Source organism: Equus quagga, chromosome 22, assembly GCF_021613505.1.
Source record: "Equus quagga isolate Etosha38 chromosome 22, UCLA_HA_Equagga_1.0, whole genome shotgun sequence".
NCBI lineage: Eukaryota > Metazoa > Chordata > Mammalia > Perissodactyla > Equidae > Equus > Equus quagga.
Genome location: NC_060288.1, coordinates 25,151,851 through 25,178,849, shown reverse-complemented (window position 1 = coordinate 25,178,849; position 26,999 = coordinate 25,151,851). Strand labels below are relative to the sequence as shown.

The 26,999-nt window shown below is 41.1% G+C and overlaps 1 protein-coding gene across 1 annotated transcript in view; it reads left to right on the top strand.

Annotated features, from left to right (window-relative positions):
• WWC2 (WW and C2 domain containing 2) overlaps positions 1 to 26,999 on the top strand; it is a 210,323-nt gene that overhangs the window by 89,843 nt on the left and 93,481 nt on the right. Inside the window, exons 2-4 of the mRNA XM_046648501.1 lie at positions 12,432 to 12,541; positions 21,697 to 21,900; positions 22,688 to 22,764. Coding sequence (XP_046504457.1) covers positions 12,432 to 12,541; positions 21,697 to 21,900; positions 22,688 to 22,764 — 391 coding nt within the window. The remainder of the gene's footprint in view (positions 1 to 12,431; positions 12,542 to 21,696; positions 21,901 to 22,687; positions 22,765 to 26,999) is intronic.

Sequence of the window (26,999 nt, the reverse complement as noted above, 5' to 3'; positions counted from 1 at the left end):
CCCATTGTGGTGTATGTAGCTGCACAGCGGGCAGCGCTTTCTGAGGGTAGCTTTGCAGACCTCTGCCTGAGCAGACTGCTTGTCAGCATCTCCCCGAGGGCTCATTCAAGGATACTCAGTACAGTGTTGTTTTAGATACAGTTAAAACGTCCATCGATACTGGACTGCCCTGGGAAGGCTGAATATACCTACTATACAGAATGAGATAGCAACATGAAAAGCCTCTTACATTATATTGTTGGATGAATAAACTGCAGGATGACACAAGCAGTATGTTATTTATGTTGAAAGAACCCCATGCGTTTTCTAGCTAAATGTAGGGAAAGGTCTGGAAGGATCCCCACTGCACTGGTGATAGTGGATACTTTTGAGGAGAGGAGTGTGGGAACTGTGGTGAGAGCTGTAGGGTTGGTCAAAGGGAGCTTGAGCAGTATTGGCAATATTTTAGTGTTTTACAAGGAAGATATATTCATATAGTTTCTAACTAAAATTTTATATAAAAGGAGAGATTTAAAAGAAAGTTTCCAAAAGGTTGTCAGCTGCTGTGTGGAGAATGGGCTGCAGAGAGACAAGAGTAGAAACAGCAACCAGTTAGGAAGTTATGGTGCTACTCCAGGCAAGAGATGCTGGTAGCTAGGAATAGAGAGGGGTAGTGGAGAAGGAAGATTGTGTGGATGGAGGCTATGTTCTGCAGGTTGAGCCTGCAGGGTGTATGATGGACTGACCTGGGCAGGGGCGATGGAGAGGGAGCCATCAGGGATGACTGCCTCCCAGGTTGTGACTTGAGCATCTGGGTTGATGATTGTCTCATTTTCCAAGATGGGGTCGTCTGGGGAAGGAGTGGTGTTGGGAGAGGTGGGGACATCAGGAGTTGTGTTTTAGGGGATAGCCCAGTGGTGGAGTGGTTAAGTTCACTCGCTCCACTTCAGTGGCACAAGATTGACAGGTTTGGATCCTGGGCGCAGACCTAGTACCACTTGTCAAGCCATGCTGAGGCGGTGTCCCACATAGAAGAACTAGAAGGACGTGCAACTAGGATATACAACTATATACTGGGGCTTTGGGGAGGGGTGGAGGGGGAGGAAGATGGGCAACAGATGTTAGCTCAAGGCCAATCTTCCTCACCAAAAAGCATACCTTAAAAAAAAAGGTAATAAGAAAAAAAAGTTGTGTTTTATACCAGTTACATTTGATGTGGCTGTTAGATGCCCCATGGAATTATCTGGTAGATGTTGGCTTTCATATGCCTGGATCTCCACAGAGAGCTCCAGCTAGAAATCACTTGCTTATTGTTTTCTCTAACAAACATCTGTCGAGCACCAAGTACCATGCTATGTGCTTAGAATACAGAGATGAGAGACCAGTAGGAACTCCATGAACTGAATAGACAACTAAGCTGAAAAATATAAACAGTGTGAAAAGTGACCAATTTGAATAGGAGAATATTTCCAAAACCAAAGCTCATACGATATCATTAAATAGTACAGCCTAGGGAGCAGGATGGCTTATTTGAGAAGCTGATGCTTGAACTAACTTTTAAGGATGTTGAGTCTTAAAGGACAACTGTAAGGTGAAACTGAGGAAGGAGTGGGAGGGAAGGAAAGTGGAGGGGAGAGGAGGTGTTCCAGCTAAGGAGAACTGCACGTTTAAAGCTGGTTTTTCCTGCCTGTAATGACTGGTTTTTCCTTTTACCTCTCTTGGTCTCATTTTTGGTAGGTTTTCAGCAGTTGGTGGAGGAGGCATCTGAACTGCAGATGTCCTGCTTCTGAGTTGTGAAGCAGGATAACATTTCCACCCTTTGCCAGCTTGTCTAGTGAGTTCCTGGTGTTAATGAGGGTGTCTTGTTGGTTTGAGCTGGTTTTTCTTTCTTCTCTGATGTTTAGCATTTGTAGACCACCATGCCAATAACTTGTGCCAACCATGTCATGAAACCTGGGTCTTCCCACCAGGCTTGAAGTCTGATCATTTTTTTCCCCTCTCAAACGCTAGGCTTGGATGCAAATGTTCATAGCATCATTGTTTATAACATCTAGAAGTGGAAACAATCCAAATGTCTATAAACTGGTGAACAATAAGCACAATATGATAATCCATACGCTAGAATACTATTTAGCAATAAAACGGAGTGAATTCTTGACACATGCAACGACATGGACGTACTGCAAAAGCATTATGCTAAGTGGGAGAAGCCAGTCACAAGAAACCACAAATTGTATGATTCCATTTATACGAAATTCCAGAAAAAGCAAATCTGTATAGACAGAAAATAAATTAGTGGTTGCCTGAGGCCTGGGGTAAGGATGACGGAGGTGACTGCAAATAGACACAAGGGATCTTTTTGGGGTGGTAGGAATGTGCTAAACTTAGATTGTGTGGTGGTTTTAACTCTATAAATTTACTAAAAATTTCTGATTTGTACATTTACAATAGGCAAATTTTACGATATATAAATTAAGCTTCATTAACGCTATTTAAAAAAAAAAAAAAAAAGCTAGGCTTGGGATGCTTAAATTCCAGCATGACCAGTCACTGCTTCCTGTGGTCAGGGCGATCAGGAGAGTGAAGGTAGTTACTGGACTTGGTGTGTGGTGTGTGGAAAGGGAGACGACACCAATGTTGACTCTGTGCCAGCTGGGTTTCCTGGCCTCCAGAGATTGTTCCTAACAGATATGGAGTCTCTAGAGGTGGGAGACGGAAAAAGAGGCGCTTTAGTTCAGGGAGTCTAACATTGTGTTGTTGGTATGAGGATTACCTTGTGTTCCACTGAACTCCCACCTACTTCCACTGTTACAGAGTACCTCATGGTATTAGCTGAATCATATTCTGATGGTACAACAAGGAGTTCATTGGTTTCCAAAGCAAACATTGAGCTCCCACTGAGGAAGCGTTTTATACCACAAGACCCTTCACACCTAGAGGACAGTCACTGGTTGTGGAAAAACTGCTGGAGGACTAGAACCGTGCTTAACCTATCCTGTGCATCCCAGCGCGTGAAAGAGGCGTTCAGTCTGTACTTGATGACCTGATGAATGCATGAATGAAATGTTCCTTTGTTGGTATTTCATTATTACTTCCTTTGGGCAGGAATGAAAAATTAGAGACTGAAGTGGGTTTTTTCCTCTTCTAGTTAAAGTCAGTTTTCTAAGCATTTTTACTGTTATCTCCTTTTCTCACATTAAATGTGGGCACATCCCAAGGCCTTGCCTGGCTCGTTAATCTCATCCATTATCCAATCTCCCTGTGGAAATTGTAGTCCATATTTTACCTGCATGTCCCTCTGGCACCTCACACGCAGCGTATTTTAAAGTTAATTAATTATTCCTGAAAAATTTGCTTACCTATGCTGTTTTTAAACTACCAAACCGTAGACTTGTAGACTTTCTCAATGACCTCTTTCATGTTTAATGAGTGCATTGTTTCAGTAACACCCGCAACTTTTCATCATCCAGCTTCCACTTTCAAATATCCAGTGGCTGGGAGCTCTGCATTTCCTAGGAGCCTTTGGTCCTCCGTGGCCCCTCAGATCCTCTTGTTATTTCCTTTGCAGCAGCCCTCTGCACTGCCCCACGTTGATTGCCTTCCTCCTTGTCAGTTGCAGTTGCTTACATCCTGATGGTAAAGTGGAAAGTGGAGTTCCATTTCAGCCTCTTTCCAATCCAGTGGCCTTCACGCCGTAGCAGGCATCAGAATCATGTGGAGAGCTTGGCCTCACCCTCAGAGTTTCTGAGGTAGCAATTTTAGGGAAGGAACTTGAGAATTTGCATTTCTAACAAGTTACCAGGTGATGCTGATGCTGCTGGTTTGGGGACCACACTTTGAGAACCACTGCTGGGGTTACCCCTATATAATAAGATTATAGGGATTAAAAAACATCTTCCCAGTTCCTTAAGTTCTGATAAAAGTAATACGGGTTCATTTTAGCTATTTAATTAACGTTTTTAGGAGAGGAGTTGGCAATAACAAGGTTCAGTCCATCCAGAGAGGTGTGCTCTGAGTCACTTCTTCGTTGTTCTGACTGGAGCGTGTTCTCCAGAGTGAAAACTCAAGCTTCATCCAGTCCTGTCCTTGACCAGTGGTTATTTCTGTGCTGAAATCGGTAAGGGTGGTGTGTTGTTTGAACTGTAGGTATGAGGATGAGATAGTCTTGGGAGTTTTTTGTTTGTTTGTTTGTTTGTTTGGACAGTAATCTTTAAGCTCTCTTCCTCTCTCAAACATTCCTCCCTTCTTTGCTGGCATATCCACTTAAATTCTCAAACTATTTTCCAAAACCAAATAATCCAACAAGCAAACATTTCTTGGCACTTAGGAGAGAAAAGAGGTTTGGGTTAAAGTGTTTGCTGACTGCTCTGTTTTCTTTTGTAGGATCAAATACTTTCTTTTCTTTAACTTGCTGAATGATTGAGGCACCTGAGAGAAATTCTTTTACCTTTTTGTAACTAAGCGTCTGTTTTCTATTTAGCTATTCCTTTATGATACATACTGTAATTATAATAAACTAAAATGCATTATAGGACCAGATATTTTGTTGCAGTATTGAAAGATTTGTCTCCTATCCTGTCCCGCTGTCAGGAAATATATTTATCAGCTATTGGCTTAATATCAACCTTGATATTGTTCTTTCAGTAAATGCGTTTACCATTACATCTTGATACCATTAAGTGAAAATTACAAAAAAAAAAAGCCAATCATACCCTGATATAATTGTTTTCAGTTCTGTCCTCCTTTCTCATCTGCATCTGTTCAGTCAACGTTGATTATACGCCAACTATTTACGAGGTAGGCATTGTGCTGGAGACCAGCGAGCAGAGCAGGGCCCTGCCTGTGCCAGCTCTTAGGCTGATGGGAGAGGCAGCTGTGTCGGAAGGTGCCTCAGGGGGCTCTTGAGTCTTTGTGGGGGTGGTCAGGTGGGACAGGATTCAGGGAACACTGTGTAAGAATAGCATTCCTCGCTTAAATGGAATTAACATTTTAATGGTTTTTTAATACTGCCAAATTGTTTCTTAAAAGGATTGTATCAAGTTCCAAGATCACCAGCAATAAATGAAAGTAAATGATTCCCCGCATCCTCAGTAGAACTGAGTTTCATCATTAAGACAAAGCAAAACAAAACAAAAACTCGATACTCCAATAGGCTTAAAATTAAGCCTCATTATTGTTTTGTTTGGCATTTCTTTTTCTTAGTGTTAGTGAAGTTGTACATTATCCCATATTTTTATTATTTTACTTCCTCTTGTGAAAATATTTTATTCACTTGGAGTCTTGGCATTGTTATAACTTGTTACTATTTGTAAAGAACAATTTATTGAGGTGAAATTCACATAACGCAGAATTAACTACTTTAAAGTGAACAATTCTGTGGCATTTAGTACCTTAACAATTTTGTCACCCACCACCTCTATCTTGTTCCAGAACATTTCTGTCACTCCAGAGGACCCAGTGAGCAGTTTCTCTCGATTCGCCGCTCTCTCTAGCCCATGGCACCCTTTGATCTACTGTCTGTGTGGATTTGTTTATACTGGATATTTCATATACATGGAAGCACACCATATGTGACCTTTTGTGTCTGGCTTCTTTCACTTAGCATAATGTTTTGGAGATTCATCCACATTGTAGCATGTATCAGGACTTAACTCCCTTTATGGCAGAATAATATTCCATGGCATGTCTATACCACACTTTATTTATCCATTCGTCCATTGATGCAAATTTGAGCTGTTTCTACCTTTTGACTATTGTGAATAGTACTGCTGTGAATGTGTGTGTACATGTAATTGTTTGGGTTTCTGTTTTCTGTTCTTTTAGGTATGTACCTAGGAGCAGAATTGCAGGGTCATATAGTAATTCTCTGTTTAACTTTTTGAGGAATTGCCAAACTGTTTTCTACAGAGACTGCACCATTTTACATTCCTACCAACAATGTACAGGGTTCCCCATGTGCATGATTCCCATTTCTCCAAATCCTTGTCAACACTTGTTATTTTCTGTTTTCAATTATAGGCATACTAGTAGGTATGAACTGGTACCTCATTGTGGGGTTTTTATTTTTATTTATTTATTTTTTTTTGAGGAAGATTAGCTCTGAGCTAATGTCCGCTGCCAATCCTCTCCTTTTTTTGCTGAGGAAGATTGGCCCTGAGCTAACATCCGTGCACATCATCCTCTGCTTTATATGTGGGACATCTGATGCAGCATGGCTTGATAAGCAGTGCATAGGTCGGCTTCTGGGATCTGAACCAGCAAACCCCAGGCCACCAAAGCTGAGTGCGTGAACTTAACCGCTATGCCACTGGGCCGGCCCCTCATTGTGGTTTGATTTGCATTTACCTGATGACTAGTGATTTTGAATACTTGTTACTATTTCATATATGAGTGAGAAAATGAAACCTTGCTTTGGAAGAACTTATTTTAAAATTATTTAAATGTCCTTTGATTCAAACGAAGAAAATGTTTCCTTAAGACTAAATGAAGTGGCCCAAATCTGAGAATTATTAAGCCATTAATTTTGTCTAAACGTTTCGTAGTTTTCGTAGTAGAGAGATTTCTGAAGCACAGGCTTCTGCCTCCAGTTTCATTTTTAAGTTGAGTTTCTTTTACTTTCTCCATCACGCAGGTGTATTAGAGCTGTAATTTGTGCCCTTTAACCAGTGGTTCTCAAAGTGTGGTCCAGGGACCCCACAGCATCGGTAGCACTTGGGAACTTGTGAGAAAGGCAAATTCTCAAGCCCTACTCCCGATTTATTGAGTTGGAAACTCTAAGGGTGGGCCCAGAAGTCTGTTTTAATGAGCCTTTCAGATGAGTCGAATGTACACTGAGATTTAAGAACCACTACTCTAAATTAACATTTTCAGGCCAGTCTTACATTAAAGAGCCCTCGTGGGAGATGTAATCCACAACTTTGGCCTTGTTAGCACCAACTTTTCTCATAGCTAAAATAGGCAGACAGTATAACAATTAAGTTGAATCATTTTGTAACCTCCTGTTTAAGAATTACATGTATAAATCATACAGTTTTACTTAGAAATTGCTATTCACTCTACAAATCATGTCAAAAAGAGATAAATATTTTTTAGAAGCTACTTTTGATCTTTGGTCAAATCTCTAAAGAATTGAAGAGTTGCGTGTCCTTGATATGTATTTTTACTTTTATCTGTGACTGGATTTCATCTTTTTGCTTTTTCAGAGCCTTTGCTCTGAAGATGTACAGTGTGAAGGCCTGTGCAGCAAAGCGTGCAACATTAGTGCTCCATAGCACGCTCTCTGGGGCAGCGGCCACTCGGCAGGGCGTCGTGAAGTCCGGGTCCCCTCTCCCTGCAGAACTTTTTAAAGGGACCTCTTTCTTGCTACTTCTTCAGAAATTGGTGGATAGTCAAACCCAAGTAGCGTATGAACAGTTAAATCCATGCGTTAGGTGACAATAGTGATGGCCACATCCTGCGTAGTAAACATAATGGCTGGAAGCTACACATGTTGTCCAGGGAGGGGGGTGGGTGTTGCATAATCATTTGCTTATTTGATTATGAGTAGGTTTTATTTTTTTTTCCTGCACAGGCTGTTCAAATGGGGGTAATAATTGTATCTACTTTACAGAGTTTCATGAGCATTTGACTCACACATTTCTATATATTAAAGTATATATGGTACGTAGTAAGCACTCAGTAAACGTTCTTTATTGCTGGTATAATTACTATATGTAAAAGTTGACTTTATTTTTTTATATAGAATATTGAGAACATTGACATTTTTGCACGTAATATATCTGGGTCCCCAAAACAACAGCATAAGCAGTGTGCCCTTTGAAAGGTGAATCACCCACACATGTTGCCTCTCAGGAGTATGTTCATGAATCAACTGTAGAATTAGGTCAGGTGGCATAGGACGATTTTGGTAGGGCCTCCTAAATTCATCCTGATTTAAAATCTCTAGGTTAGAATGGGTGAAGGTCAAAGAGGAGCCAGAAGCTTTGAGGAAAGGCTTTTGTGGGGGGAGGGGTGTGAGGATATTTGTAGGCTGAGGGAGAAAAAATTAACTAAGTGAGAGAAGATTAATACTTAATAATTGATGGAGTGAGACTGCAGAGCAGAGAGAATCGGATGGGAGTAAGGCGGGCTCTTGAGTGGAGCAGGAATATGAGAAACGGTGAGAGGAATGGGGCGTTTGGGTTCTAGGAGAGCAGACTTGGCAAACAAGATCGTTGTGTTCAAATGTCCGAAAGCCCAACTTCACATGGAAGGGGGATTAAACTCGTTCTCTTTGGGATCAAGAGATAAAGGTAGCACCAGTGAGTAAAAGCCGTAGGAAGACCAGACCGAGGGCCGGCATAGACGAGAATGGTCTGAGAACCTGGCACGTGCTAAGATGGCATGAACTGAATCAGAGGCAGTCAGCCGGGTTCAGCTACCCAGTTAGGCTCCTGACCAGCTGCTTGTCAGCGGGCGAGTCATTTGAATCTGGGAGCAGCAGTCTCCTCTGTACGCATTGCAGCGGCTGGGGGCCTCTCCTGCTGGCAGTTCTGCTAATATAATATGACTCCTTTTGAAGAATTTAAGCTAATTTCCTCAAAGACACAGAAATAACCTTGTTACCCTCCCCTGGAGTGGTTTGTATAATTTCTCTTAAAAGCTGTCTCTTCTTGTTCCCACCGTTCGCTCTTTCCTATTATTCTGCCTTTTTTTGTTCCTTTGCGTCACTAGTTTCCCAACCAGAATAGTGATAGAAAGAGAGAGAAGTTGTTTTAAGGGGACTAATCAACGTCGCCATTACGAATTAAAATTCTTTTAGAACTATAGAAAGATTTCTAGTATTTTACCCTCCCTTTAAAATTCACATTGTGACCCACATCCTCCCTTCTCTGTTCTCTTAGCGCCATTCAGTCGTGTCTGTGGGGACTGCCTCTATAGTCCTCGTGGACAGGTGACAGCAGCAGATGCTGCAAAGTAAAAATGACTGCAGACCTTTAACATTCTGCTACACTGCGTGTTCGGGAGGCTTGGACTGTGGCAGGAGTTTTATTAACCTGAAAATGGTTTTCTGTCTCAAGTGCTTTTTAATTTAGTGCAATTAGTAGAAACTCAGTTTTTCTGGGGTTGTGCTTGCGCTCACGGAGTATTCACCATCATATAATTATAAAGAGTAAACATATCTGTGTGTGGCATCTCATGTCATAGGACAGGTATCCATAACTTGACGATAAATACTAAATGACAGATTGTGTAAAACAATGATAGAATGCTCACAAGGAGAGGAAATACCATGTGGAGTTCCAATTTTGTATGTAAACTTTGGCAAAGTGCCGCGGTAAATTGCCGTTTTCTTCATGTTAGTCACGGCGCAAAGGAAGACAGTTTTTTAAGCAAAGAGTAATCTTTGGAATTTAGCATAAAGCCTCTTGCTAATTTCAGGCTTTTTCATGATATGTTCCGTTGTGGGGAACCAACAAAACACTCCATCCATTTTTACTTCCTTAACATCAAAGTAAGATTGGTTATTTCAGAGATTCCTTGTGCAAAACAAAAGGAAGAAGTTTAGAGGCTAATCAACATTTCTGCTCACTGTATTTGTCATGTTGTTTCTAATTTTAGAATACATCTTATTTCTTTTTGTTTTGTGTTACTTCTTAGTATATCATAGTAATATGTTCCCTTTATCAGGAGAGCAGCATAATTGAGCACTCAGTTTTGTTTGTTTGGACCTGAGAATGTTATTCTATTTATATTTTGTAGTTTGGATAAGAATTAAATGCTAAAATTTTGAAATTTGTAAGTCTGTATTTAATGGTTTTACTTAAAGTGTGGAAAAAAGATATATTTATCCAGATTCAGAAAATAGAATATTAAATTGATTTTTGAAGTAACAGTGCAAAGAAACTTTTATGTCAAAATTTTCAGGAGTGGAAACGTCTAAATTTTTCACTGAGTTCACAATTATATGTATACTTATAGATATATTTCTAGTCTTAGAATTGTGACAGTTAATAAAATGCTTCTTTTCTGTTGAACAATTAATGAGAAAAACTGGATTCTTTCCAAGTATAATCAAGTTACCGTCACTTGTAATCATAGCACATGTTCTGAAGCTTTGTGACTCTAATTCTAAGAGTAATGAATGTATTCGTATCATACTCCTGCTTAACCATGTTGATTTGGTGCCAGGATAAAACGTGTAATAACTCTCTTTTGTCTGGTAAACTTCGCATTTCCATGTCTCCTCACTCTTCACTTCTTTAGGGTGCATGTGCCTTTTCGATGGCATTGATAAAGAAGGTAGGGAAAGAGAATAATGTGGAGGCATCCTGGCCCTGGGTCTTGCCCTAATCAGCTTTGCTGAGGTAGTCAAAGATCAGTCTCTCAGACTGTGCAGGAGGACAAGGCCACTTCCTATGATACGGGCATTTTTTGATACAGTATCTAATTCCTTTGTCAAAAGAAAACTCAGTTTTCCTGGGCACTTTATGATATGAGGTGGAATTTGAGCACGATTCTAAGAGCACAATTTTTTGACTCAGATTGAGTTCCAATTGACTCCAGGTTTACAAAGTAAATATGGTAAGGTGCCCTATTTGGGCACGTCGCTTATATCTGAGACTCATTTCACTCATCTGATGTATAGTGAAGCTTAGTGTCAGGCATTATCCTGTTCAGTTCTCATTTAAAGTTCACAATCCCAACCCCACCCCCACCACCTTTTTAAAAACAGATCGGGAAACAGGGACTTTTAAGGTTAATAACCTGCCCTTGATTGTTTAACAAGTAAGTGGCAGAACAAGGGTTTGAACCCGGGTAGTTGATGCCAAATGTCAAGCTCTTAACTTCTGAGCCAGCGGTTCCCAAATTCTCCAGAATTACCTGAAGAGCTTGATTAAACACTACAGTGCTGGGTGGGCCCTGGAGTTTCTGATGCTGTAGGCCTCCTAGAGGGCCCGAGAACTTGCTATTTCCTACCAGTTCCGAGATGCTGATGCTGCCGGTCGTGAGGACTGTACTTGGAGAACCACTGCTCTGTCTGCTCTGCTACCTGACCCGCTTCCTGGAGAGTACGAGCGAATTCACGTGTTGTGCTTGTACTAATAATCACTAACATTGGTTGGTTACTTCCCATGTCCCAGACGCTGTTTTAAGTTACTCCCTTGTTACACACTGAGCTAGAGAGAGACGCCCAGTAAGGTGGTCTCACAGTGAGTCGGCGGCAGAGCCGGTTGTTCTCATTGTTACTTCTGTAGCTGAACTGGTTTTGATGGCCACCATCCCCACAGCCATCTCCAGAAGCAGATTTCGTGCTATGGGAAGGTTGGGAGAAAAGGAGAGCCTTCTTCCTTTCACCCGTGGGTATTCTGTGTCCTTGGAGGAGCGCTCTTGCAGGCTTGGCCTGGGGAGGAAGGCTTTCCTTCCTTTTCTTTTCCTAGTGCCCTCCCAGCCTTCTGAAGGATGGATGATGCAGTCTGTTATCCTGATGAATGATGTGATTCTGGAAACGACCCGTATTTCAGTTGAGCTGTGAGAGGGTTGATATTCATTAGCACGGATAAAAGAGATTCCAGGTGATTTCACAGGTGGGAACTGTTCTGGTGGTGCCAGTGCATTGAATGAGCTCTGTCAGCTGATGTGGGCCGCCCTATGAGAGGGCATGCCCTGATCTGTAGTTTTAGCCTGCTCATGGCAGCTCCAACAGCCAAGGAAGATCTCGGAAGCAACAGTTAAGGCAGTGAGAGCGAGTCGACCCGTAATTAAGTCTGAAACATGTGCTCTGCTCAGGAAACTGTAGTTTCCCTATTAGTTTTAAAGCTTAAAGGGAAAGTATAAGGCAATTTCAAAAGGTGAGATCACATTGATTTATAAATACTTTATGTGTTTGGTTCCATTAAAAATTCTGTTGAGTGACTGTTACGTACAAGATACTTATAACAATGATATGTTTGTCCTTCCTCTCGAGTGGACCTCACCATCGAGTGCTTAGTTAGTTAATATAAGAGCATCCAAATCTGAAGTTAGTGTATCTGACGTATGTATGCTGTCTCAGAGGTGCTGATCTGGTGATTCCCGTGATGCCGGGATTCAAACCCTGGGACACACTGCTCTTTTCATTGGGATCACTGTTTAGCTGTAGAGCTTGAGCTGGACCCCAGGCCTCCTTACTCTCAGCTTGGATTTCTCCCTGATTTAAGACGGCCAATTTATTTATTGTATGGACTTATCTCCCAGTCTTAAATTGTGAACTTTCAAAAGGGTATTATCACTTATTTCTGCTTTTTTGGATATTCATCTCTATATTTTATCCTTGTTGTTTTTTTCTCTTTAAGAGTTCAAACACAGTAGTGCCAACTTCAGAAACAACCCAGAGCGAGAAGGAAATGCAAGCTCGTAGTTAGGGTGCTGCATTTTGACCTGTGTGGTTTGGTGGGAAGAATCACCTGTGCGTCTGTTCTGGTTTCTTGCAGGTTGACGAAGCCCTTGTCGTTTGCTGACTGTGTTGGAGATGAGCTGCCGTGGGGCTGGGAGGCAGGGTTTGACCCTCAGATTGGCGTCTACTACATCGATCACATCAACAGTAAGTGTTCCTTTTTGGTGAAAGCAAACATCAGAAAAGTGATTCCCCCAAATCTAGAGTCATAGAAAAAAGCAAACATTTTACAAAGTGAATTTCTTTATTGAACTCCATTTTCCCAGGGACTAACAACAACAGGGATGTGTTCTGAGAAATGTGTTAAGTGATTTTTGTCATTGTCCGAACATCATAGAATGTACTTACACAAACCTGGATGGTACAGCTACCACACACCTAGGCTCTATGGTACTAATCTCTTGGGACCACCAACGTATATGCGGTCTGTCGATGATGAAATGTCATTTTGTGGCAGATGACTGTACTAGGTTTTATTGCTTATCAGTGAGTGATAAACAAATGCTTAACTGTTATGGTGGAAGGGACTAATTTTGGTAAGATTAAGTTTATGTTAAACAACTATAACTCATTCTTATGTCATTGTAAATAAACAATTCAGTGGAATATCTGAAATGTATCACGATTTAAATCTCACTTTTATACTTATTGTATATGGGTAGAAGTTGAGCTTTTTTTTCCTTAAATAATATTTGGGGAACCAGAAACAAACCTGCCTGTCATGGTTCAACAGAAATAAGCTCTCATGGCACCGAAATGAGAGAAAATTAATCCCCTCAACTCCTCACCCGCTGCCTACGGACTCGCAGGTTTCTAAACCCACCGTCAGGACGTTCTCCTCCATCTCAGCAGAGGAGGGATTCTGGGACCCCCCCACCTCTGAGATCCTCTTAAATAACTTTTATATCCCATCCTTTGCTCCTGTTTGGTATCTTAAAAAGTTATTTCCTAGTTTTAAAAATTTCTCCCACCGTTTCTATTTCTAGTGGTTCTTTTGTCTTTAGTGTTTAAACACTGGAAACTCAAAATGAAAGCGAACCAAAACTACCCAAAGAAACTCTCTCTCTTTCACTCATACTCAGAACCGTCTTTCAGTCCAAATCCCTTCCTAGCTATGGTCCTCTCTTTTTCCTGTTACTGCAAAACTTACTGAAATCCGTAATCTGGATGAACTTCACTTCCTCCACTGTTCTCGGTCGTTTCACAGAGACTGCTCTTGCTGAGGTCACCTGAGACCCCACAAATGAGCAAATCCAAACAACACCGTAGTCTTGTGTTCCTTCACCTCACACATCCCTTCTCACCGTGGTTATTCCCGCTTGCTCTTTACTGCTCTGCATTTCATGACACCCTCAGTTGGAGTGTTTATGTACCTGGCTGCTCCTGCCTGCTTTTCTTTTCCCGGTCCCTTCTTCCCCTGTTCCTGGTATCAGGATTTCTGTAACAGTCTTCTGTTTGCACCCTGCAGAGCTCCTTGGGTGATGACTTCAGTTGCTTTCTTGAAGCTGATGGCTGCCAAATTTGTCTCCTAAGTCTTGTCCCCAGTTCCAGATGCATGTATTTGATTCCTTACTGTAAGGCTCCTTCCAGTCTGCCTCCATTTTCATCTCCTGCTCTCTCCTGGCCCCGCAGGACCCTAGCTGTGCCCTGTGCTTCCTCAGCTTTCTGCTTTTCTTTGCATTTGCTGGTTCCAGCTCCCAGCACTCTGCCTAGCCCCTACGCCCTCCCTTTTGGCCAGTGGCCACATCCTTCTGGGGCCCGATATTTTCCTCACTAGACTGAGCTTCTTATGGACAGTGACTGTGTCTTTATTTTTTGATCCTTGGGTGCCTAGTATAATGATAAACTCTTAAATGTTAGAAGGAAGGAAGAGCTCCTTTGTTTAACTCACAGATTAAAAGCTTTGTTTTGTTTTTGAAGAAATTAAAGTGCATTTCAAGTATAAATTATGCTTCAGAAAGCACCCTTGTGAATATTTGAAACTTGGTTATCAGAATACATGTTTGTAAGCCTCCCGTTTTGCTTTGGTGCGGTAGTGGATCCCATGGCCCGACGGATTTACCGCGCCCTGAAGTGCCCAAATTACCCACAGCCAGTAGTTTTCCCACTAAGAACGATCTGGTCCATTATCTCATTAATCTTAAAGACATTCCTGTGAAGTAGCTTAGGGAGCAAATGGCATTATCTTCTCATAACAGCTGGTCCACGCGTATGTTGTGTCCTGACATTGTATAGTTTCAGCATTATTTTCTCTTTATTTTAATAAAAAATGAAATAAAGAATGTTTGGTGTTAATGCTATTTCTCTGTAACACTATTAAATGTCTAGAAGTAAAAGATTTGACCTTGACAGTGATAGTTATTTTAGGCCTTAAGTGTTTTATACTAAACTTCTCCTTTTAGTGGGTGTGTGTGTGAAGTTGAGGTGCACATGGTGGGAGATGTTTGTAACTAGTTAGAAATTAGTTATGAAGTACTGTTGATAAAGTTTTGGTATTATCACGACATCAAGAAGTGAATCACTTTGCAGTAGGGTCAGAGTTATACCTTAATTTTTTTCTTTCTTTTAGTAACTGAAGTCTCATTTATATATAAGAATGCACAGGTGCAGCCTGGTGGCATAATGGTTAAGTTCACGTGCTCTGCTTCAGTGGCATGGGGTTCATGGGTTTGGATGCTGGGCACAGACCTACACACCACTCATCAAGCCAGGCTGTGGCAGCATCCCACATGCAAAATAGAGGAAGACTCACAGATGTTAGCTCAGGGACAGTCTTCCTCAAGCAAAAAGAGGAGGATTGGCAATAGATGTTGGCTCAGGGCCAATCTTCCTCACCCCCAAAAAAAGAAAAAGAAAGAAAGAAAATGTGCCAATTTTAAGTGTATATTTCAGTGAATTTTGACAAATGTGTAATCCTTTGTAACTACCACTCCAATCAAGATACAGAATATTCTCATCCTCCAGTAAGTTCTTTCCTGCTCCTTCCTGGGGACCCCTTCCCCACTGCTGCAAATTGTTCTGATTTCCATCATCACAACTTAGTTTTGCCTGTTCTATATAAATGGGATGTATTTGATTTTGTGCATGGAATCTTTCACTCAACATGTTTTAAGGAATATACTAGTGATACATCCAAGATCATGGATGTGTTCATAGTACATACATCTGACAAAGAATCCATATCCAGAACATATAAAAAAACTCCTGAAAATCAATGTTAAAAAGACAAACAAACCAATTTAAAAATAGGCACTCCCTCAACCGCCTCTTCATCTTTCCCCATACTTTCTGGCTCCCCTGGAGCCTCTTTTTCTGGTATTGTGGCTAATCAGCTGAGGCCTCGCCTCATGACTGGATGCTTCCCATGACTGCGTGTGTCTGCAGAAAGTGGGGATAAAGTGAGCCTGTGAGGGGCCGCGGCCACCATTGCCTGCGTGGGGCTGCAGGTTTGTCCCTGGGGTGTTCCGGGATGGCCCTGGGAGACTCCAAAGAGCTTAGTCTGGTGGCACCCCCTCTCCCTGCCAGTCCTTTAACAGGAAAGTAGGTTTTGTCTTGGAGCCTTCGTGTCTGCGCGCATTTGCAGTTGCGTAGGATGTGGGAAATGCAGGAGATAGAGGGGGATGAAACAGTGGAACTCAGCGCCGTGGTTGTTCCGTGAGTTCTGACTGCTTCCACAGTCCTGCTTGCTCCTGCTTACTTGTCAGAGCCTTCCTTTGACTGTTCACGTGTGCCGTCCTTGGTTTTTAGTTGCACTTGGTGGGAGAGACTGGATGGCGTGTGCTTACTCCACGTTGCCGTGAACGGGTCCTCTGTATTAGCTTTGAAGCAACACGTGTGTTCAGGTTTGATGAAAATTCCTCAAGTATATATGATATTTTATATGGAGTTGTTTCCTGTAGAACAAAGGAAGTAAATTTTGGAACCCTTCTGTTTCACCTCTGTCTTATTTCATTCTTTATATTTTCCTAGGAGGTTAATCTATTAAGATATTTCATAAAGAAAAATCTTAAAATACTTAAAATATTCGAGTAAACATATGATGGTGGTAGTGATGCTAATTGTTAGTGGGCCTAACAATTGTGGTATCCTTTTCCTCCGCCTAGATGTAGAGCTGGTGTAGATGACTGTGCCTTTCTTCTTGACCCTGTTATCTTCCTTTCTTTAGACTGTTCTTCTGTCTCTCCTCATTTGAGTCATATTCCTCAAGTCCCTATAGCTTGTCATTCCCCAAAGATATGACCTCACCCCACATGCTGTCCTTTATCTCCACGGTATTTTCCTTTATTGTTACTATGTGAATGACTCTTCTGTCTATGTTTCTGACTCTGATTGTCCTAATATTTTGTCAAACATTTCCAGCTATAGGACACTGCTACCTATTTTTGCCATCAAAACTTCAAATAAGCACAAAATGGGATTCTTCAGTTTTCCCTTTGACTTTATTATTTTTCAAAACATTAAGGTTCTCATGGTTACTAAATTGAAAAACTCAGAATCATCTTGTCAATTTTTGCTGATTTTTTTCTCTATAATGTAATCTCAAATTTGCTCCTTTAGCCCCTTTTCCACTGCCATTTTCCTAATTCAGACCCTCATTACCTTGTGCCTTTTGTTCCTTTCCCTTTTTTAAAAAAAATTTTATTTTAGAAAAATAATAGACGTGCATAGGAGAAAAGTAGAAAATGTAGGTAAATAAAAGGAAGAAAAAGATTATCTGTATTCACACAACCCAGGGATAACTAAGTATTCTGAGCCTTTTAGTGTGTGTCCTTCCAGACTTTTTCATATTAATATAGACACACAGTTTTCAATATATTTTATACCTCAAGTGGGATTATATCATACACATGGTTTTATAAACTGCTTTTTTCACTTAATGTATAATCTTCCATCAAAGAAAATTTCTGCACAATGATGTCAACTCTTTTGATAGTAGAACCTCACATTTCTGTCAGGTGATCCTCCTCAAATATAGCTAAGGTCCTTTCCTGCCCTTGCTTAGAACCGTTCTGTGGCACACCATTGCTTACAAAATGAGTTTCATATTTCTTCATCTGATGTTCAAGAAAGCAGAGGCTAGTCCCTCGCCAGGTACTGGGGAAGGAAAGAGAAAGCATAATCGAACGTGGAAAGATGCACCATCACACCAGGAGAACGCAGAGAAGCACCCTGTTCATTCTGAAGGGTGTAGCTGTGGCTACTTAGAGAAGATGCTTTAAGCTGATACCTGAAGAATGACTGAGTTAACCAGGCCTGGGGAACAAGGGGAGTGGGGAGGGTTAGGGGGTTGGGAGAAGGAGTAGCTTCCTGGAATAAGGAGGACCACAATAAAGCCAAAAGTCGAGAGGGTCCACAGAAAAGAAAGCAGGGCCTGATAGCATAAAGGAAGGAAAGAAATTCAGGCAGTGAAGGCTGGCGTGAGTGGGGGTGGGGGAAGATGGCTGGAAAGTGAACAGAGGCTGGGTCCCGAAGGGCCTCTTGTCTGGAAACTTCCAGAGTCCCATTTGATCACTGTGTGTTCCATGGGACCTTACTTTTTCAGCCGGAGGAAACCCCTCTGTCTCTCAACTGCCACGGCACTTGACCATTCTCCTCTCAAGGCTTCTGTCACTTTCTACTTTGTAAATAGTTGTTGTTGTTTAAAATTCGTGTGTCATAGTTTCTTCTCTGTTCTGTAAGTTCCTTGGAAGGAGGGATGGTGCCTGAACATCTTGTTTCCCTATTGCACGTATTAGATGGTCAATAGTTGTCTGTAAAGTAACAAACAGATAATAAATAAACGTAGCAGATAGTTTCTAAAAAGGAGGCTAAGCAAAGTTACTCATATTCATTTCATCCATTTTTCCTGAGCGCAGCAGAAAGCATAAAACTATGCATGATAGACAGAAATAATGTTCCTTTGAAGAGTCTGTTATCTTCCACGATAAGCTCTTAGAAGTTACAATGTGTTCTGTATCTGTAAAGTTCCACCTCTATCAAACTGATGGAATGTGAATTCCCTTGAGGTATGTGATGTTTTAACAGTATGTAATGTATCACTTCTTTCATATAGTAGACGACATGCAAATTATATTGCATTATAATACTGCAATCTCCCAAGGTTACCAGGTCTTAATAAAAAAATATCACATTTGTGTAATGTACTTTTTGTGAGTATTTACATTTAATAAATATTCTTCACAAATCTATTCAGCAAATATAACTGATGGAGATGAAGCACAATCCTACTTTATGAAGGCTTCTTCTAAGGGGCCTTTGGGAACCCCTTTTTGTAGTTTATATTTGAATTGTGCAGTATTTCAGAAATGTAAATGTTTCCTGTGCAAGCTCTTGTAGCGAACAGTATTTAAACCGGTCTGTTGGAGTGCTTCTGCTGATCTGTCCAAAACAGATGCTGACACTTTATTAATATTATTATTATTGTACTTTATTCATTGAAGTGTCAGTCAGTGTTATTTTCAGTGTTTTGTGGCGATTTAACTGTTGACAGGTATTTTATGAAAGTGCCAGTTCCCCAGTACGTAGCGAAATATGAGTAGATAAAACCTCCAAAGATATTGAAAGAGAACTGGGAATACGTATCTTGCTATAACTATTATAACTTATCAACATTTCAAGTTTTCCATATGCATTTTCAATTTGTATTATCTCTGTATTTGCTTAGTTTATTAGTTATATATCTCACTATAACAAATTACCCCAAAACTTAGTGGCTTAAAATACGTTTATTATCTCCTGGTTTCTGTGGGTCATGAATCCAGGCCAGGCTTAGCTGGATCCTCTGGCTCAGGGTCTCACAGGCTGTCCTCAAGATGTTAGCCAGGCTGCGTCATCTCCAGGCATGACTGGAGAAGGATCTGCTTCCAAGCTCACTCATGTGGTTGTTGGCAGGATTCTGTTCCTTGTTGGCTGCTGGCCAGCGACCCCCTCATTCCTTGCCTCATGGGCTCTCCATAGGATGGCTTACAACATGGCAGTTGGCTTCATTAGAGCAAAAAAGCCAAGAAGAGCCAGGGAGAGAGAGAAAGAGAGAGCAAGATGGTGTTCACAGCCTTTTACCTAGTTTCAAGTGAGATCACATCGGTTAGTCTGTGTGGTTTCACGAGAAGCGAGTCACTGGGTCTAGTCCATATTCAAGGGGCCTGGACCCTCGGAGCTGAGGACTGTTGCAGGTCATCCACAGTTATGAAAACTTTAAGACTATAAATTTCTATTTGTTACAGGATGATTTCTGTACTTTGGGTCAGGTTGCATTCATATCTGTAAATATTGGAAATGAATATAAATATTATGAGTTTGGATAACCAGAGACCTGAGTTAGACTGAATATTTAAAATTGAGAAATTTAGGCTCTTATTGACTGACTTCTACCCGTTCTCCATGTTCTCCAGATGGCCCGGCTGCCCTCTGGTGATGACGTCCTTGAAGATTCTTGGCTGGAGGGGCTGTCCATGTAGGACTGTTCCCCTACATCTCTTCTTTAGACATTGACTCTAGCGTATATTCTCCCACAGTTATGTGAGATATGCCTCTTTTGCATATTGAAATACTTACATCTTTAAAAATTGGTATTCGAAATACTTTCCCCACAATTACATGAGATATGCCTCTTTTGCATGTTGAAATATTTACATCTTTAAAAATTGGTGTTCAGAATACTTACTACTTTAGAGAAAGCTCAACTTTATTAACCAGTGACTGTGGCGCGAGGCCTCTGGGTCTGAGGCAGTGGTTGCAGTGAGTCCGGCTGACCCAGGCCATTTTGTTAATCACCCAGGGCATCTCTAGGCCCTAAGGGGACCCAGCCTTCACAACCTGAACCACTTTAGTTTAGTGTTTTCCATTATCCCCAGAGACCAGGTTAAACATTTCCAGAACCAGCCTGGCCTCTAGAGCCCCTTTGGTCCACATCGGATCACTTCATATCATTCTCTGGGTTTTGACTTACTGCAGCCCTTGGGGCCAACCAGAAATACTGAGTTGGGGTACGTTAAGATTGAGCTGCACATGCCACGCACTTTGAAGACAGTACATGCCACTGGACATTCCAGCAAACTGATAAATTAATTTTCCCATCCTGATTTGTCAGGAACAGCGGGAGCCCATATGACCCATCTGTTTTGATTGTACCTGGGATTTAGTTTATAGAGGTGACTGAGTGACGGCACAGAGAAGTCATTGCCATTGTCAGAAGTTGCATTACTCTCAGTTCCCAAGAGAACGGGGAGCGCCACCTCACGCAGGGCCATGTGGGAAGCACCTGGGTCAGCCAGGAGGCAGAAGGAGGGAGGAGAAGGCTTGGGCCGGAGACTTTGTTGTGGTTTCCTGGGGAGGGATGTGCACGGCGTGGTAGGCAAGGTGAGCAAGTGTGGGATTGGCCGGTTTCGGTGGTTTCAGGGAGAAGGCAGCGAGTGAGCGTTTGCGGAGCCTGTTCTCGGTCTCGCTGCTCACTGGAGCCACACGAGGAGCTTTCGGGCTCGCCGCTGCCTGGCTTCCACGCGCAGAGACTCACTGGTCTGGGAGTGTTTTTAGAGCTTTCTAGGTGATTCTGGGGTGCAGAAGCACAGAACCGAGAGCCAGGCCTTAGAATATTCTCCTCTAACCAGGACCAGGGTTTGTCTGTTTTTAAATTTCTAACCCACTGTGGACTGACTGAGTGTTGTAAAATACAATAAAAATGAATTATTGGAAAAATGAGGAAAAAATATAAAATGCAAGCCCCAATATTGTTAGAGTCAACAGATGTCCAACAATTGTATAACATTGCTATAAACCTTTCAGAATGTTTACTCTTGATTCTGTACTTGTTGTGTGGACGCATAACCGAGTTCGTGGACAGCGCTGGTCTGCGCCCCAGACTTTGAGTAGCGCTGGTTTAGAGGGCAGCACGGCGAGAGTCCTGGAGTAAGTGAACGGAAGCCTGTGCCATGCGAAGTGGATCGGGTTCCCGTCATAAGGGCCTTAAGTGCTGCCATAAATTGCTTGGCTTTTATTCTGAAGTGTTACAGAACCGGAGAATTCCTGAAAGGAATGCCCTGATCACAGCCATGGAAGCTCACTTTGGCAGCATTGTGTATGATGGATTCACAGCGAGAATAAATTGTTGACAAGGACCTGAAAGGGAGTGGGGGTGAGGAGGAACAGGGTAAAATAAAACAAAACTGTATCAACTTTCTGGAGAAGCCACTTCACAAATACTAATAAACTGTCTAAGAATTAATGCTAGCTACTTTTTTTAAAGCTTAAATAGTCCAAAAAAAGTAATTAAATTCTAAAAAATAACCCACTTAATGTACTTTCAGAAACCACACAGATTGAAGATCCAAGAAAACAATGGAGGGGGGAACAGGAGAAAATGCTCAAGGACTATCTCTCCGTGGCCCAGGATGCCCTCAGGACACAGAAGGAGCTGTACCACGTGAAGGAGCAGAGGCTGGCTTTGGCCCTAGATGAATATGTACGGTTAAATGATGCCTATAAGGAGAAGTCAAGTTCTCGCACAAGCTGTGAGTACCTGTGTCTGCTCAGACTTTAGAAAGGGGGCACAAATTGTAGATAACAAAATACCACTTGGGTTTCTGTGGAGTTTCCTTTTGAGTCCTGTTCCTTCCCGGGCGAGAAAGAGTCCTTCAGAGCCCTGAGAGAGGGTGAGGACACACCGCAGATTTCTCAGTAAAACCCTTCCACCCCGTTCCAGATAAAAGTCTCCTCATTTGGGGACTATGTATCCCTTCTGTTTTGGCTCCTCCCTCTGTCTGATTGCCTTTTATTTATTTATGAGTTAATTTTTACCTTTTCAGATCAAGGCAAATACTTTGGCCCTTTTTGCTGTTCTTGTACAATATTTTTAGCTCAGAGGAACTGGAACTATTAGCTAGAATGAAGTTTCTGTTGGCCACCTACCTCTCTCTCATCTCAAAAATTTGTAATCTGGAGCTGGCCGTGATTAAAGAAGCAGCTATGATGGGCTCAGAAGTTAAATTATAAGTTTCTGGATACTGCAAAGCTCTGATAAACTGTCTGCAGTGAGGTCCTCTATAGGTGTAAAATCCAGGAGAAAATTAAGCACCAGGGTCTTTAGGACATTCCTGTTTCTTTAGTTATTAAAAAACTAAAAAGGTTTGAAGACAACTTTTTATATTTAGGTGTCTGATGAATGAAATAAAGGAATTATAAAGAAGTTAGCCACAGAATTGTGTAAATCTTGTTGTTTTTAGAGTTTGTAAATTCTAAGCTGAGAACTAGTGCAACTTGTAGAAGTTACTCTTTTTTTCCTTTTGTCTCTCTGAAAAGTATTCTCAGGATCTTCATCCAGTACTAAATATGATCCCGATATTTTAAAAGCTGAGATCTCCACCACACGATTAAGGGTAAGATTTTCTTGTTGTGGTTCTGTGTTGAACATGTGCACAGAGTAGGAAGGTGGTGGGAGGGACTTTCGTGGCCGTCTCCATTCCAGGGAGGAACCTGCTCTGCTTACCCTGATGGGTGGTCTCTCTGCTTGTGTTAGAACATGTTCAATGATTGAGATTAAAACAGAATATGTTCCATTACTGGGCACTTTATTATTTGTGGTTAGTATATTGAATCAAAATTTGAGTTTCGAGGGGCTGGCCCCGTGGCTGAGTGGTTAAGTTCGCGCGCTATGCTGCAGGCGGCCCAGTGTTTCATTGGTTCGAATCCTGGGCGCGGACATGGCACTGCTCATCAGACCACGCTGAGGCAGCATCCCACATGCCACAACTAGAAGGACCCACAACGAAGAATGTACAACTATGTACCGGGGGGCTTTGGGGAGAAAAAGGAAAAAATAAAATCTTTAAAAAAAATAAATAAATAAATAAATAAAAAAAAATTTGAGTTTCGATAACTTCCTTTCCTTTATCATGCTGAAGTACGTCTACCAGAGTTGAGGCCACCTGGTCTTTCACCAGACAACCCAATATTTAGAGATGCCCACAGTTCACGTCACCAAGTCATCCCTTTTGTAGGTCCAGCTTTGCTAGTTCTCACACTTCCTCATGGGTTGTTTCCTGATCTTTACCCTAAATCTTTTTGACCAAACTGCTGTTAAGGTCATAGCTTTTTTATCCTTGATTTTTGGAATCTTACAGACTGCTGAGCAGGTAAACAAAGTCATACACCCATATCTAGGTCATGCAAGAGATTATTACCCTGGTCCCAGAAGCCTCCTCATTACATCCCCTCGTCATCATTATCCTTCTCCCTCACGGTAACACTAGCCTCATCAGCACTGTAGGTTAATTTTTTGCCTGGCTTGAACTTTGAAAACTGAAATGTTACCATGTGTATTATTTGATGGCTTCTTTTGTTCGACAACCGTTCATGATATATCCACATTCGCTTTTATTGCTCTAAAGCATTCCCCTTTTCTATGCATGCCATAAATTCTTCATCTCTTCTACTATTGATGTACATTAGAGTTTATTCCAATTTCTGATAATTAGAAATTATGCCTTAATGTCCGTGTCTATTGTACATGTCTTTTAGTGCATATATGTACACATTTTTGTTGGTTGTACAACTAGAAGAGGAATTGCTGTGTCAAAAAATATACATACCCTCAGCTTCAGCAGACACTGACAGGCAGTTTCAGGCCTTCTTCCGTTCTAATATCTGCCCTTAAAGCTCGAAATTACGTTCTGCACATGGCTTTGCCTATATCCCACAGGTTTTGAATTTTGTATTTTTATTATTAATCAGTTCAAAATATTTTTAACTTCTTTATGATTTTTTGTATGAGTGTATTGCTTAATTTTTAAGCAGTTGGGGATTTTCTTTTACTGTTGATTTCACTTTAAGTCCATTGTGTATTTTTCAGTTCTAAAGTTTCTATTTGATTATTATTTATTGTTTCTAGTTACTTGCCCAAATTCTGCACATTGATGTATAATTTGTTGAACAAAGTAATCACAGTTATTTTTAAATTCCATGTCTTGATTAACACAATATCTAAAATTTCTAAGTGTTAGATTCTCTGGTCTGGTCTGTTCTCTTGATTTTTGGTCAATATTTGACTTGTTACAGCTGCTTACTTTTTATTAGGAGCCATATATTATGTATGAAATATTCTAAAGATAATTTGAAGTTTTGGATGATCCTGTCTTTATTTCCAGTTTACCCTTTCTCTTGGAGCCAAGCTCTTCAGAATCCCAGTTGAACTCCTGGGATGTTTGTGAGGGCTCCCTCTGCTTGATTGGGGCTGAGCTCCAGCCCTCTCCCCAAGCCCCTCAGCTCTGTGGGGCTGCCAGGAGCGCTCTGTAGCTCAGACTCACAGTCACTGCATTCTTCCAACTTTTCAGTTTCTCTATTGAGTATACAAATGTCTCAAAAGGAAAAACAGTGCCAAGTTTGGATCCGGATTACGGGCTTCCCCTGTCTTTTGGATCTTTAACGCCAGTGCTTGCTGCCTTGGTAATTCTCCAGAGTCTTCAACTAGGTGTTTGGTTTGGTTTGGTTTTTCCTCACAACTTTTCTATTTGTTCTCAGAAGAAGAGTATGAAAAAAAATTGTCTACACTTTCTGAAAGCCAAACCTCTCTTCAGTTTGGATTTCTGAGTTTAATTGATGAAGTCTTTGCTAGAAGTGTTCTGTGTCATTCTGCCATAAACATCCCTCCGATGTATCATAGACCCTTTACTCTGTCAACCTGTCCATATTTCTCTCTACATATCTTAAGAATATCATGCGATGGTTTGCCAAACGCCTTGTTGCTGTAACCCTGTACTGTGTCTATACATCTCTGTGACCTACTAGACTAGATATCTTATCTAAAAAAGGGAAATTAAGGTATTTTGTCAAAATTTACTCTTAATAAACTTCAACTCTCACTTGTGCTGTGTGCCTCTGAGGAAGTTATCACTTATTATTACTGCCCTTTGAAATTTTAACCATTTTTCACAGTTCTTATCTTTGTAAGACACCTGAATAGAATAACCACAACAGGCTATTAGAGTCTGTCCATTTAAATCCCCTTTTAGGAAAGATGCAAACTAAGGGATTTAAAAACAAAAACTTATAGGATATCCCATACAAGCAACCGTTTAGAAGGAAATGCAGCCCCATCTCAATCAGGGAAATCCCAAGTGGTCACATTCCCTAGACCTGTCTCCTAATGCAGCAGAATCCCTTAGATAAAGCTTATTTTATGCCAGCCTTAATGTGCCCTTCGTATCAGAACCCTGTATTTCATATATATGTTTCATCACTGTGAGACCACAAAGATGAGTCAGACAGGAGCCCTCCTCAGGGAGCTTCCCTCAAGAAGAGGATTTAAGCCATTCATACGTAACTGTAATGAAAGATCAGAAGGGACACTCTCTTCTTCTCTTTCATTAGTGAATAGGTGCCTGTTTGACACTTCCTATCAGTGTAAATGCCTTTTTATAGAAACGTTCCCTTAGCAAATTGGCCCTTGTGGTCTGTGCTGCTGTTGGGATGTTTTGAGCTGTGTCGTGTTTGAACACTGTGGAGCAGCCGGTGCGGTCTGTCTGCTGTTTGCACTTTTTGGCCAGGTACCCTTTGAGATGCCCCAGCCGTTCAGACGGGGTCTGTAACTTGGCAGAGTCTGACGGCTTTTGATAACCTGGCTTTTCCTGGCTTGCCTACCCTGTAAAAATTCTAGTGTAGACTAGTCTCTTTCACAGGTGAGTGCCACAGAAATAGTAACTTGTGAATCAACTAGCTCTTTGTTGCTTTGGTGTCTCGGAGGACCTGCCTGTGTTTTTGGTCACAGTGACAATTTTTCAGGTATAGCCAAACAGTGGTTTCATGCTTCATTCTTTTGATGAAGCAATATTGGCAGGGTGCTCCCTCTGTTTTACTGAATTAGAGCGAGTGAGTCAAGTATTTGGGAAGCAGGCATTTAGGGATATCTGTCTAAAACATGTGTTTTGTATTATTTTGTATTATGGTCATGGGTATTGGTAATCATTGCGCTTCAGTTTCCTCTTTGGGCGAATGGGATAATAGTACTTCTTGACATCTTATTTCTAGTTGTTGAAATAGTGAAACGAATAAATTAGTGCTCTTTTAGTAATATACTCTGATAACTTTTAAAGATGATGTTTAATTGCTTAAGAAAATCTATTTTTTAGGAAGAGGAACGTAAAAATTTTTATTGCAAAATTTATTACTTCATTTATTCACAATGGATACTTAGACCATAGCCTTCTTGGGGTAGAAAATGGAATATCTCATACAAACAAAACCTTAAATTCATCTGATATTTTAAAAAATTTATACCTCAAATTACAGATAGGTGAGATTTGGTGAAAATTTGGTGGAGAAAATTTTTGGTGAATTTTGATTAAATTTTTACTGTTGTTTATTAAACTGAAATAAAACATTGGAGGTGTAAATGCATTTGAGAAATTTATTGAGCACCAAAGCATACGCTCTGAAACAACTTTTAATTTTGTAAAAAAAGAATACAAAGGCACCTTTGGTTAAATTATTTCTATTCCACTCCAAACACATGGCTGGTTAGTGGACACTGCTGTTTATAACTATGTACTATCTTTTGCTCTCAAAAGTATTTACTCACACGTTGTTAATATAAGTTCACTTTGAATTGTTTTGGGGA